Raw genomic sequence first — 12,199 nt, forward strand, 5'->3', positions numbered from 1 at the left:
CTAGTTGACGAGAGCTGGAAGTTACGCCTTGACCTCATAATCATTAGAATCTGGCAAGTCTGATAAGAATGATGATATTTAAGGAAGAAGCTAGGACTGAGCAACAGAGGCTCCGCAGCCTTACCTGTACGCTTGGCGGTCACATAAGAAGGCAAGTGCCTGGGACAGTGAATCTAACTAGGCAGTGAATGGTACGGTAACCGTAGGAGGCTGGATGCGCACAAACACTTGCGAACATTTGACCCCTTTTCGATTGTTGCATGAACCGAGAATTTCAAAGTCCAGGTTTCGCGAATCAAATCGGTCAATCCGCGATGCCTCCGATATATGTGCCTGCGCCTGGGATGGCTGCAAGGAGAGACTTGTTTTGAATGACCTTCCCCTACATTGCGAGACGCGACATAACATGAAAACAGGCTTCGGTTGCAAGGATTGTGACTACATTGATGAAGCGAAAGATAAAGTCCGCTCTCATATCCTTCGGGAGCACGGACGACAGGTAGAACCAACTCGAGCATCCAGGGGCATTCGCCCTCTATTCACGCGCACGGTATTCACGCGCACGATATCAAGAAAGTGACCCCCTCTGCGCGTGACATCCCACGGGCCGGATTCTGGACCAGAGGCAGGAACTGCGCATTTCAGTCAGCCGAGAATTCCTGCCCGGAGTGTGGCACCCTCATCGCACCATACACGAAAACCGGCATTATAGAACATCTGCGTGAGAATCACGAGATAATCGTCGATCTGAATTATATATAAATACGCAACCGCTACGCTGCCCGCCAACGTGTCCAGCCATTAACCGATACATCCCATTCGGTGACGGATCTCGAAGAGCTTGAACCGCATGACACCGATGAAGATGATAGGATGAGTTGCTGCGACGGAGATGGGGAAGATTATGACGAAGCACAAGAAGAAACATCAGAGAAGTTGTTGGCTGTTGACGGAGAGTACCGAGAGCGTATTCCTCAAGGCACTGAAACAGAGATGCAAGAGTCTATTACGACGTCCAAATCGACACAGAATTGCATCCCAGAGTGTCTACGCGACATCCTCATGGGTTGCATGAAAGAGAAATGTGTTGAGGATGTGGAGAAAGCGCTCGAGACGTATGAGACCAGGACTCTCGCAGATGGAGAATACCGAGTCAATAAGAACTTACCGCACCGCCCAATAAAATTCGACCCAGAGGATATTGTCCACGCTAAGCGTACTGACGTTGGCTGGCATTGCGAAGTCCCGCAGTGCGAAGCGACTTTTCCTGGAACTTTGGCGATCGACATCCATCTTCAGTCGCACGGTACGATAATCAAGTGGTATTGCGGTGACTCCAGCTGCTATACCGGTGTTGAGAGCGCATTCAACGATCGTGCCAGCTTCGAGTTGCATGTGGCTACTGAGCATATGGGCTCTGAATATAGCACCAAAGCTGGGCGTTGAGTTCCGAAGGATGATGTGCTATCAACCTCTCTTTTGAAGTTGCTGAAATTCAAACACTTGCCGCTCGACCAGCTAGCGGGCGAAAACGAGATAACGAAAGCGCCGACAGCCTCAATCGAAAAAGAGGTCGACGTGAAACGTCGACAAGAATCGGAAAGTGATTCAGACGATGAAATGCGTCAGGAACTTCGCGCATGGGCCAGGTTTGCTAAGTTCACAGGCTTGAATCAATACGCACCAACCATATCAGTCGACAACCCTTAGTTTCTCCAGCACACCTCTCCGTACATACACATCACAATACTCGGTACACATCACATATCTATGTTCATGTCCACATCCATGTCCATGGCCATGATACCTGAGTGCCGTTGAAAATGAACATGAAAATGCACAAATAAAAACCATATCGCCCCCTCTCTCTCACATGTCTACCTCGTATCTAGCTCTGTCTCTCTCTCTTACATACGAGGTAATTACAGCTTTAATATTTACACAATGGGCTGGGATATTGACGCTGTGTCCAGCTATGCATCACCGTACTCGGGACTCGGGACTCGGTTCGTCGGGATAATATGCGTGTCACCTGGTGAAAGCTCCGACGTATCACACAGCGTCACGTGCCCAACTCCGTACGGCATTAGTAATACATCAATTAATGCCCATACACAACTCCTGCGTTCTATATCGAAATTCCAAATGCACCATGCACGCTCCACACAAGCAAAACAAATATGGTCCATTTTTAGTCTTCGTCCAGGTACAGTCTGAGAGGCTAAAGATACAATATGCCATATAGCCAAGAAATGGAGACGGGGGTATCACATCTCGAGGTCAACATCCCAACAAGATCAAGTCGCAGTTCTTGTCCACTCCTGAACCCAGTGCAGTGCAAAGTTGTCGAGCCCCATGTTGCCGGACATATGCAGACGTAAAGTTTCGCAGTTGTTGCTCATACCATGCAAACTTCCTAGTAACGGGCCTTTCAGCATTCATGCAAACAGAGCAATTGGTCTCGCCCATCCATCTCCCAGAGTTTTCACCTATCCAAGGCCCGGGGAAACCAACAAATGCCAAGAAGCCTCTCGTCAGAAATTATCATAAACCTCGTATCATTATCGTTGCTTCTGGGGGTTGCTTCCCGTCATCTTCCAGCTTCAAGCTGCGAAGGCGTAGGCAGGGCTTCCGGAGCCGCCGTTTGTGTCTGGGCTGGTCGACTTAGACCTGGTATTCTGAAGCCAAACCGTGGTCTCCGTGACGACGGAGTATCGACGCCTTCGTGACCCGCAGCTGTATTTGAGCTTGGTAATCTGTCTCCTTGTTGCCTCCGACTTTGTTCTCGATTTGACTGATCTGTCCGCTCCGCACGCACCACGAGTGGAAATCCATGTCGATCGCGATCATGATACACGATGCTCATAAATCGCCCCGGTATGATCATTGCCGGTCTTCGGCCTGGTCGTCCATTTCCGATAATTGAGAATGCCGTTGGAGGCGGCTGCAGGTTTGTTGGGTGCACTTCGGCACCTTCGGGTCGAGGTTTGGGGACGTAATAATCCGCTTTGCAGAGAGGACAACAGGCTCGGCGTGATGTCAACCAAGGATCAACGCAAGAGGCATGGAATGCATGGCACAGTGTAGCCCACGTATATCGTCGTCATCGTCGATGTTGTCAATACAAATGGCACAAGCATCGCCGGGATCAGGTAATTGCTCGGGCGGAAGGGCCGTCTGGATGCGTTCTTCGTCTTCGTCCTCGTCATCGTGACTGGTGACTTTGTGTACCGGAGTACCTGGTGTCACCGTGGATGGACTGGATTTGGGCCGGGACGGCGTGACTGGCCGGTTTTCCGTGTCACTCTTTTCAGCCTCTACAAGCTCTGGTTCGCCATGCTCGGGCGTTTTCTCCTCGGACGAAGTGTTGGTTTGTGCATGTGCCAATTCCTGGGCTTCCATTTCCTTTGACTCTTTGGAATCTCGTTGAGCATTGTGTATGCTAGCCGGTCGAGAAGCAGTAGTAATCCCTCCAGCAGTGGGCAGGCCTTCATCGGCACGATTCGAACGCCACGTTTTGTATTTGGTCAGAGGGAATTTTTCGTTGACTTCCTCGATGGTCATGAGCTTCTTCTCGCGCCTGCGGCGGTGTTGTCGAGGCATCGCTGCGAGATCCACTCCGTCCGGATCTTCGCCATTCATGCGCTGTCTATTGCGCTGGTTATATCGGAAGCAGTATTTGACACCAACGATAATCCTGACAGGCACACACACAACAAGATTAGATGATTCAGAGATGCCCGAAGTTGACTGGGGCTCACCATAAGTTTGTAAAGACGACACCAAAGCCGAGAGCGACGAAAAAGAGTAGTGGCGAACTAGGACCAGAACCTCCATTGCCACCAGGGTTCCCCGTTGGGCTCGCAGTGGACGACGCCGTCGTAGTTAATGTTGAAGAAGCCATCTTAGATGAGATATGATGGCGCAGACAAAGTGTTCGACAGGCTCGACGTAGTCAACGTGCAGAAGTCGGGTGCGCAACCGGGTGCTGATGGGAGCATCTAAGCTGTGCCGGCGACCACGGATCCAGGAGGAAAGCACTGATTATCCCTTGAACCAGTCGTAGATGGGCAGAGACATGAACAGGAGGACAAAAAGGAGAGATGACGAGTCGCGAAGGATAGGGAGGAGTAGGTGGCGATCGATTTCGATGTATGCAAATCTGTAATCGACGAGGAGTGACGGAACGATCAATCGAAGCAAGGGTGAGATTAGGATTGGTCCTCGGGCGCTCCAATATGGGCCTGAATCCTCCCTCACACACGAGGCGGATTGAGTGACAAAAGGTTACGAAGTGAAGGGGGAGGCTGTTTCAAGGGGGAAGAAGCAACCTCTGCTTCGGAGACGGGATTGGCCCAGATGGCGGATGTGCAGGTCTTCAGTAGGGCGGTTTCGGATGCAGCATCCCCAGTTAAGATGAAGGAGGATGTATTGCGGCTGCTGCAGCAGAATGATAGAAGATTGAGGTTAATGGGAACGGGATGAACGAGGTAATAGTGATGCAGGAGCTGGAGAAAGAAGAGGGTGATGGCAGAGGGTGAGGATGGCGCAGTTGGCAAGCTGGTGATGGTGGTGCCAATGCTGGTTCACGAGACCAAGTCCGAGGAAAGACTGCGCGCGGGGGAGAAGAGAGAATATTGAAGGGCTGGGCTGGGCGGGAGAACTGCAGTGACCACGATGCTCACACCTACGGAAATCCGGTTTAGTTAAAGAAAGCTACTCGGCGTCCAGGTGCCTAGCACTGCCTAAGTTGTTTAGTGAGGTCCTCGGTGGTCCTCCCCAAGCCCTGGCTTGCCTGGCTGCGGGATGGCCGGGATCCCTGCATCATGATTCATTCATACACTACTTTCTTCTTCTTCCTGCGCCACATCCACATCCACATCTTGTATACCGACCGAGTACTTCGTAAGACATTTGATTGACCAAGGAACAATCGTTCGATCATTCAATATCTCGATGAAATCCTACTCACTCTCTTTCCCAGCACAACTTCCTCGATACAACCTTGCCCTGACCACCGCCCACTCCCCCTCGATCCCTACGGCCACCCTCCGTCCTCACGCCCTTGTCGCCACCCGCACTGCGGCACGGAAACTAGAGACCAACGCCCACGCCTTCCCGGCCTCTCACGAATCACCTCTCTCGCCCACAGCCGCGGCTTGCGACGCCTGCGCACTTGACCTGCCTAGGTGCGAGCTTGTGTCTCTCGCTTATTCCCCGGCCCTTGGCCCTCCAGTGCTCGGTATTGGGCGATTAAGTCTCTGGGATTCGTCGAGGATCACTTGACCCTGCAACAATTTGTACCTTGCTCTAAGCGGGCGCGGGGTTTTATAGCGCGGTGCTTGTTGATCAGTAATAATGATGTGGTACGCAATGGATTCAAAACGACCTGGCCATAGCTACAAGTAGCAATTGTTGCGTGTCTCTGGCAGCCAATGTGCGTCAAACCATCTTGTCCCAGCCACCCGCTCCAGATCCGGATTTGAACACAAACCATCGTCCCCGCCCAAGGGAAATGCTCCGATGATTGGGTCTAGACGCTGTTCTTCTGGTATCGCACATCACATCAGCCCTCCCAATATTTGCTCTCCACAAGAAGTTTAAACCACCGGGTGCTGGGCACTCAGCCTTCTCGGTCAATATGTAACTTTGCTTCCTTTGCGATATCCGCCTTCCTCTTCGACATCGTCGTCCAGTGCATTCATCTCCTCTTCCCTTTCATTCAACCCATGGAATAGGATCCAAATCAGGCAGCCAGCGCAGAAGCTCGCAATGCAAAGTCCCACAAACATCCACAGGATGGCAGGGTCATAAGCCACTGGCGTCAGTGCCTCTCCTAGCGCGGAACCAAACGCATTGGTAAGGAGATAGATAGATTGCACAAAAGACTTCATGCTCGGGGGAGCCTTTGTGTATGCGTACTCCAGACCTGTCACTGAGGCGAAGATTTCGGAGATACCGATAAGCATATACTGTGTCGGAGTGTCAGCCGCTGAACGCTGGTAACCAATGCGCGTTCTGGTTCTCCACTTACAGCTGGGGCTTGGATCGCAATGTGCACATTGTTGCCCTCAGCGACGCCATCGACGAGCGATGCGTCGCACAGTGGCTGCTTATAACACGGTCCGGAGCTGTGGCGTCCCGTCAGCAAGAAACTCTGTCGCCCGTTCCGATCACTTACCTGTAAATTAGGTGCTGCACAATTGCGGCGTACATCATGGCAAGGGACGCGATCCAGAATCCCAAGACAATTCGATTGATCGGTGGGAAAGGGATGTGCATCTTTCTCAAAAGAGGGTAGACGAATCTATCCAAGATGGGCACAAAGACAATTATGGAGATCTGCAGGCAGACTCGTGAGCATTCTCGTTATCTGAGAAGGAAGGGTTCCTTCCCAGAGCCACGTACTCACCGGATCAAAATTCTGCATCAAGTCGTTGGGAATTCCGTGTCCTCGCATCTGACCGGCTTGGGTGACAAAGTTGCCACTGAATTGTCCGTAGACACACCAGTCTAAGCGTGTAGCATCAGCATGTTTTCCTCCTTTGCTCGATGTGCAAAATGAAATCTCAATCTTTACTTTCCAAGGGTGAACTTACAGATCGGATAGATGACAAAGACCCGGCAGGCGACCAGCGCTCTCTTCAACTCTTCGATGAAATGGTCGTTCCACGGGACCGTCTTGTGAATGCCCCTTTCCGCCATCCAGCTCGGCTTCGGCGCATTTTGGTCACGGTGCTTGATCATGAGCCAGACTGCCTTGAACGCGTCCGTGATGATGGACCCCTGGGGTGGCCGGACGACGTAGATGTTGCGCCCCATGATGAGAACCGCGGTGCCGGCGCAGAACATGCAGAAGCAGAGCAAGTACGCGGACCAGAAGCCGACGTCGCGTTCCATGTACGGCGTCGCCAGGAGAGACAAGGCACCGATGTTGATGCAGGTGTAAAAGATCATGTAGATCCGCTGGATAGTCACGGCTGGGTCGATGATGATTCGCTCGCCTTTCGGGGTGGTTGACATCTTTCTTGCGTCAGTATCCTCCTTCTCGCCCACTTATGACCATTGAGTGCTCGGCTACTTACAACCATTCTCCTGCGCTTATACTGGTCCGCAATCAACGGGGCAACATTCGACTTGATACCTCCAGTTCCAATGCCGATAACGATGATCGCTGTGATGAACCCGCCGAGGCCGGCCCCATTCTGCAGGGAGACCGGCAATGAAGTCGTAAATAGGATCAAAAGCCCAATCAGGTAGACCACGCAGAAGTAAAGGATGGCCTTGTACTTGCCCAGGTACTGGTCGGCAACGATCGCACCCAGTATTGGTGTGACGTAGCAGAAGAAGCTGGTTTGAGGGTTAGCTGCAAAATTGACAGCAGGGTGATGATGAAGGGAGTCATTTCTCACTTAAAGAAGGTAGTAAGTCCTGTTGCACCTTGATGTCCCATTCCCAGGGCACCTCGTCCCTGAGATCCATCAAGCGGTCGCTGTACATAGTTCTGTCAAGACGTTAGCCAAAGCTCCGCATCACTTAGATACGCGATGTGAGTGTCCTCACCTGGAATATACCCTGGCAACCGTAGAAGGTGAAACGCTCACACAGCTCGACAAAAGCAACCAGGAAGGTGGAAAAAGGGAGGCTTTCGCCAACGTGGCGCAGATGTTTCTTCTCGTGCTCGTTCGGCTCCAATCCATCTTCGGTCTGGCCAATTTCGGTATCCTCGCTGGGGGAATGTGGTCCCTCCCTGTCACCGATGAAGCCGTGCTCTTTAAGAGTTGGGAGTGCCTTTGTATCTGCCGTGAGTGGCCCCCCAGTGATGTCGTGGATGGCTTTCACAGAATCATCATCCACTTTGTGTTTCTCCCCGTGCAGTCTAGGAAGGGGTTTCGGTCAGATTGAACATGGATCAATTGAACTGGTTGGAGGATACGTACTGAGCGGCCGGAAACTCGTGTTCGGCCATAGTTTGACTTCAGGACTTTCTCGTGTGATAAGTGAGGTGAAGGTATATGCAGAGGAAGTAATGTACGAGAGAGAAAAGGATGTAAAGAGATGATGAGAACGTGGAGACCCAAGGGGATTATCAGACGCAGGGCGACAAGATGCGGAACTCGACCAAAAGCACCAACCTCACAGGGTATGTCGCCCGAACATACATAGATTATCATACGACTATGCATGTACTCAACTCGCAGATCTGGACAGAGGTCGGCCATCGTGAAAACGACCCTTGCCAGGAACATGAGCCGCCACAGAAGGGTTGCAGGGTGCCGAGAAATCCACCAATACCAGGCATTGCAGTTGTAAACATCTACTACCCTTCGTTGCCACGGATCGTACGTGCTCCATCTGCCAGGATGGACGATGCGATAGTCGATGCAACAGTGACCCAGTGATCGTCAAAGCCCACCACAGGTCGTGGTCACGAAACAGCTCTTGGTGCGGCAAACAGCGATGCTCGTGGCATGATAGCAACGGTCAGAAAAGCTTCCCATTGCTTGACGTATACCAAGAAATCCCAAGAGATAGCAAGCGAAGCTATGAAAATGCTTAACGGTGCAAGTGCGGTGCAAGGCAAGTAGTTGGATGGTTGTGGTGATTTGCCGTCGTCAAGATGAACATCAAATGCCAAGCCGGATAAAAGGCACCAGCAGCCGACAATGATGTCATTGTTGCAGGACGAGCTTGTGGTTGGTGCGCCGCCCTTCCAACCTAGGCATGATCGAAACGGGCAACAGTACGAGGTCCTGACATGGTGTTATCGACAGGTATTCGCACGCAAGTATTTCAGAGACAGGCTGTACATAGAATAAACACAGAGAGACACGGGAATGCATACCTTAAAAAAAGCCAATATTGCTTCTAACCAGTAATATTCCGAGCATATCTCCCCACTGTCTCCTCCCACCAAAGAGGACCTCCCAACAATCCCCTAAGCCAGGCCCCTTCCTTGCCCCCCGAAAATCCCTACAGGTGAATGTCTTCTTGGTGGTAGAAGGCGCCGTTGTTGAGTTGATTTGTGCCAAAGAGATTGGTAGGTTGCTACTCGTCAAAGTGTTGGATGAGATGGCTTGCTTTGGAGCATTCTTACCTGGAGGCTTTCGAAGAACGTTTGTCGAGGTTGTTTGCAGAGAATGTGGAGCTCAAGGTCTTCTCAAGTAACGCTGTCTTATAGAGGATCCAGAATTCAAAGCCTTGAGATCCAGAGTGTAACATTTGTCAGGTTTTCTAGTACCACGGAGCTCTCTTCAGAGACCAACTAGTTATTGTACATACGTAGTTGTGAGGACCCTGAGGACCTTCAACATACCACACCACCACCCCCCTGGCCCCCATTCCCTGCGCCGACAGACTCGCCCAGCCATTCTTCCAAAGATTCTAGTGAAATTTGGAGCAAGCCGGTGGCTCATCCCACGAGAACCAGCTATTTCGAGCTGGAGGAGTCAGACACCACGACTTTGGTGTCAAAAAGTCCGACATGCAACACTCCGCCTTCTTCCATAGATTGAAATCGTCTATCAAGAGCCTGCCATTGTAATCCCTAGGTTTGGTTCCGATCTCATCGTCGAAGAACTTGAAACATTCCACGGTGAGACGACAGCACTGCTCTGGGAACGGTGATGTGGCAGATCGAGAAACAATTGAATGGTTTTGAGAGTTTTGAGCCACAGAGATCGTGGCTAATCGGCGTCGATGAATGTCGTCTTTGATGGCTGTGTAATTGACCTCACTGTCCAGGACTAAAATTCTCCCCTGAGATTTACTGCGCGATGTGATCTTGGTGTTGCCATCTCTCGACCCATAATTCCCTGTTTCTGAAGGCCAATCCGCCTCGCAAATAATTGAGCTTTTGCAATCCCAATCTGGATGACCTAGTGGTGTGCAAATCTGTGGCTCCGATGATGCAGCTGAGACTTGCTTGACCATGGCAGCAAGCATCACCAAGATGATAAGGATGGAAATATTCGCCATCACTGTGTTGATCAGCAAGGACGAGCTTTTGAGGTCGACACTAGCACGAATGATGGTTCAGGTTGGTTTGAGGTGTTGTCAGAGCCTGGAGGCAGAACGGGTGTTGGTAATTTGCGAAATGAAGAAATGGTGAGCAGAGTCGCTTTCTTAAGTAATGCTCTCTTACAGAGGACCTTGGCTCATTCCCAGCAGGTCCTCAAGCTCAGTGACTGTAAGGTTTTCTTGGTCTGTGGAACAGTTTGCAGGGACATGGCGACAGAGGAAGATTCCTTTGGAACATTTTGGGACCTAGAGCAATTGCCGATGGCTCTTTGAGATCATTCCAATCGGCGTGCAACGAAGATTGGTTGGCGAAAAGTCCTGAAGACAACTGACTTTGGGCCAAACGCGACTTGGCTTTCCGTATCCTTTGGTACTGTGAGCAGTTGTCGACAGGTGTTCTTCACAGGTGTTCTTCACAGGTGTTCTTCACAGGTGTTCTTCACAGGTGTTCTTCACAGGTGTTCTTCACAGGTGTTCTTCACAGGTGTTCTTCACAGGTGTTCTTCACAGGTGTTCTTCACAGGTAGGATATTGCAGGTCTTGATGTTGCAATAACTCAGGTTGTGATTGTTCTGATAGTGAAGGGGCGGCATTTGGCACAAGGTTACAAGACTCTTGAAGACCGCGGGACCTCTTTGCTGTCCGAGAGTTGAGGAGATATCTGAAATTGGGTTCCGCTGGAATTCCGCACGATTTTGTAGGAGTGAGGGTAGTGGTTGGTTGGATTGAAGACAGTTGTATTCTTTGACTTGAGGCCGAGTTCAGCTGAATGTGTGGTGCTCTGTAGGACTGACAGCAGTGGTTGGTTGTGATTGTATCCTTTGGCTTGAGGTTGTGATGCTCTGTAAGACTGAGAGCAATGGTTGCTTGGAATTGAAGAAAGTTGTATCCTCTGACTTGAGTTTGAATTCGCTTGGGGGTGCGATGCTCTGTAGGACTGAGAGCGGTGGCTGGCAGTGGTTGAAGAAAGTTTTGCATTTTTTGACTTTGGGTTGAGTTTGGCTTGGAGTGAACGCTCTGTTTGACTGAGAGCAGCGGTCGACAGAATGATGATTGATGCGTGAACTCGTTGCCAATCCAATGTACCCAAGTCTTCAAGCCATCTCTTCACACAGAGAGAGGGGGGGGGGAGCCGGGTCTCTTTTGCCTTGGGACAACCAACCCAAGTTTCCACCGAGCGCCACGTGGAGGCAGAGACCATGCCCGGCATAAGAATACAAGATAATGATGGGACCCGCCCCTCTGTGTAATAATAATGCAAAATAAAGGCGCAACCACGCCGCCGAAAAACCAACTAGCGAGTTGGGGGCTCGCTGGAGTGAACATCACTCTGTAATATCCGTTAGCATTCCAGTTACCTGCAACAAAATCAGACATGATAATAAACTTACCCTTCCTTCTTCCTCCTCTTCTTCCACCTCCGCAACCTCGGACGGCGCCGCCTCCGTCCTGGGTTCTCCTCGGGCACCTACCAGATCCAACGGCACTGGTAGGGGAGGTCTCTCCCCAGGAGGATTCTGGCTCCTCCGAGGCCGTTCTGTCTTCTGGACTATCTAAGTCCGCACTTTCTCGTTAAACAGGAAAGACAAAACGCCCACCACCAAGGACAACACCGCCAGGACAACCACCCATTGCATGGGCTTCGTCCAGGGTGAGGCCTGGGATTGGGGCGGAGGCGAAGTCCCGGAGGACTGGTCAATTCGACTGTAGAACACCGGTTAGCTTCATATATGCGAATTTGACATAGGTGTTGAGCGACTTGACGTACCTTGGTGCCATGATTGCTTCCCGAGGAAAGGGAAAGAAGAGAGGGAGAGAGCGCGGGGGTGCAGACAGGTATATGTGCTGACCGCGGCCGCCGTAAACTATACCTGGTTGAGATAATGTAAGCAAAAACCCACTATGACTTGGGAGGACTGGCAGGTGCAGTCGGATAGCCAATCAGAGGCCGTCAGTTCCAACATCCGTCACCGCTATTGTAATTTACGTATCACCGTAGTACATATATGGTGTCACCCGCCTGTAAGATATCAAAAATTGACAAGAGTGTCCACCACGGAGCAAACAAACGTGAGAAGAGAAAGAACTAATACTGACAAGACCCCAAGATCATTGTAGAGAATGATGATTGATTGTCAGAACTATTTAGGCCGTGTTTGTATCATGCACCGACGCATGA

General features: G+C 51.0%; 3 protein-coding genes across 3 annotated transcripts; 1 reads left to right on the forward strand and 2 right to left on the reverse strand.

The window, feature by feature from the left end:
- Positions 1-873: 873 nt before the first annotated feature.
- On the forward strand, positions 874-1,446 carry AYO21_09773 (hypothetical protein; the record flags this gene model as incomplete). Its single annotated transcript, XM_022659702.1, has 1 exon — positions 874-1,446. The coding sequence occupies one exon, from the start codon at positions 874-876 to the stop codon at positions 1,444-1,446; it is 573 nt and encodes a 190-aa protein (XP_022508007.1).
- A 1,144-nt stretch (positions 1,447-2,590) lies between these two features.
- Positions 2,591-3,904, reverse strand: AYO21_09774 (hypothetical protein; the record flags this gene model as incomplete). The annotated part of the gene is made up of 3 exons (XM_022659703.1): positions 2,591-3,006; positions 3,093-3,697; positions 3,762-3,904. The coding sequence occupies 3 exons, from the start codon at positions 3,902-3,904 to the stop codon at positions 2,591-2,593; spliced, it is 1,164 nt and encodes a 387-aa protein (XP_022508008.1).
- A 1,732-nt stretch (positions 3,905-5,636) lies between these two features.
- Positions 5,637-7,969, reverse strand: AYO21_09775 (hypothetical protein; the record flags this gene model as incomplete). The annotated part of the gene is made up of 9 exons (XM_022659704.1): positions 5,637-5,972; positions 6,035-6,131; positions 6,182-6,342; positions 6,413-6,513; positions 6,600-7,023; positions 7,086-7,350; positions 7,413-7,504; positions 7,564-7,879; positions 7,941-7,969. The coding sequence occupies 9 exons, from the start codon at positions 7,967-7,969 to the stop codon at positions 5,637-5,639; spliced, it is 1,821 nt and encodes a 606-aa protein (XP_022508009.1).
- Between the last annotated feature and the right edge of the window lie 4,230 nt (positions 7,970-12,199).

The sequence above is a fragment of the Fonsecaea monophora genome (assembly GCF_001642475.1).
Source record: "Fonsecaea monophora strain CBS 269.37 chromosome Unknown Scaff101, whole genome shotgun sequence".
In the NCBI taxonomy this organism is placed as follows: domain Eukaryota; kingdom Fungi; phylum Ascomycota; class Eurotiomycetes; order Chaetothyriales; family Herpotrichiellaceae; genus Fonsecaea; species Fonsecaea monophora.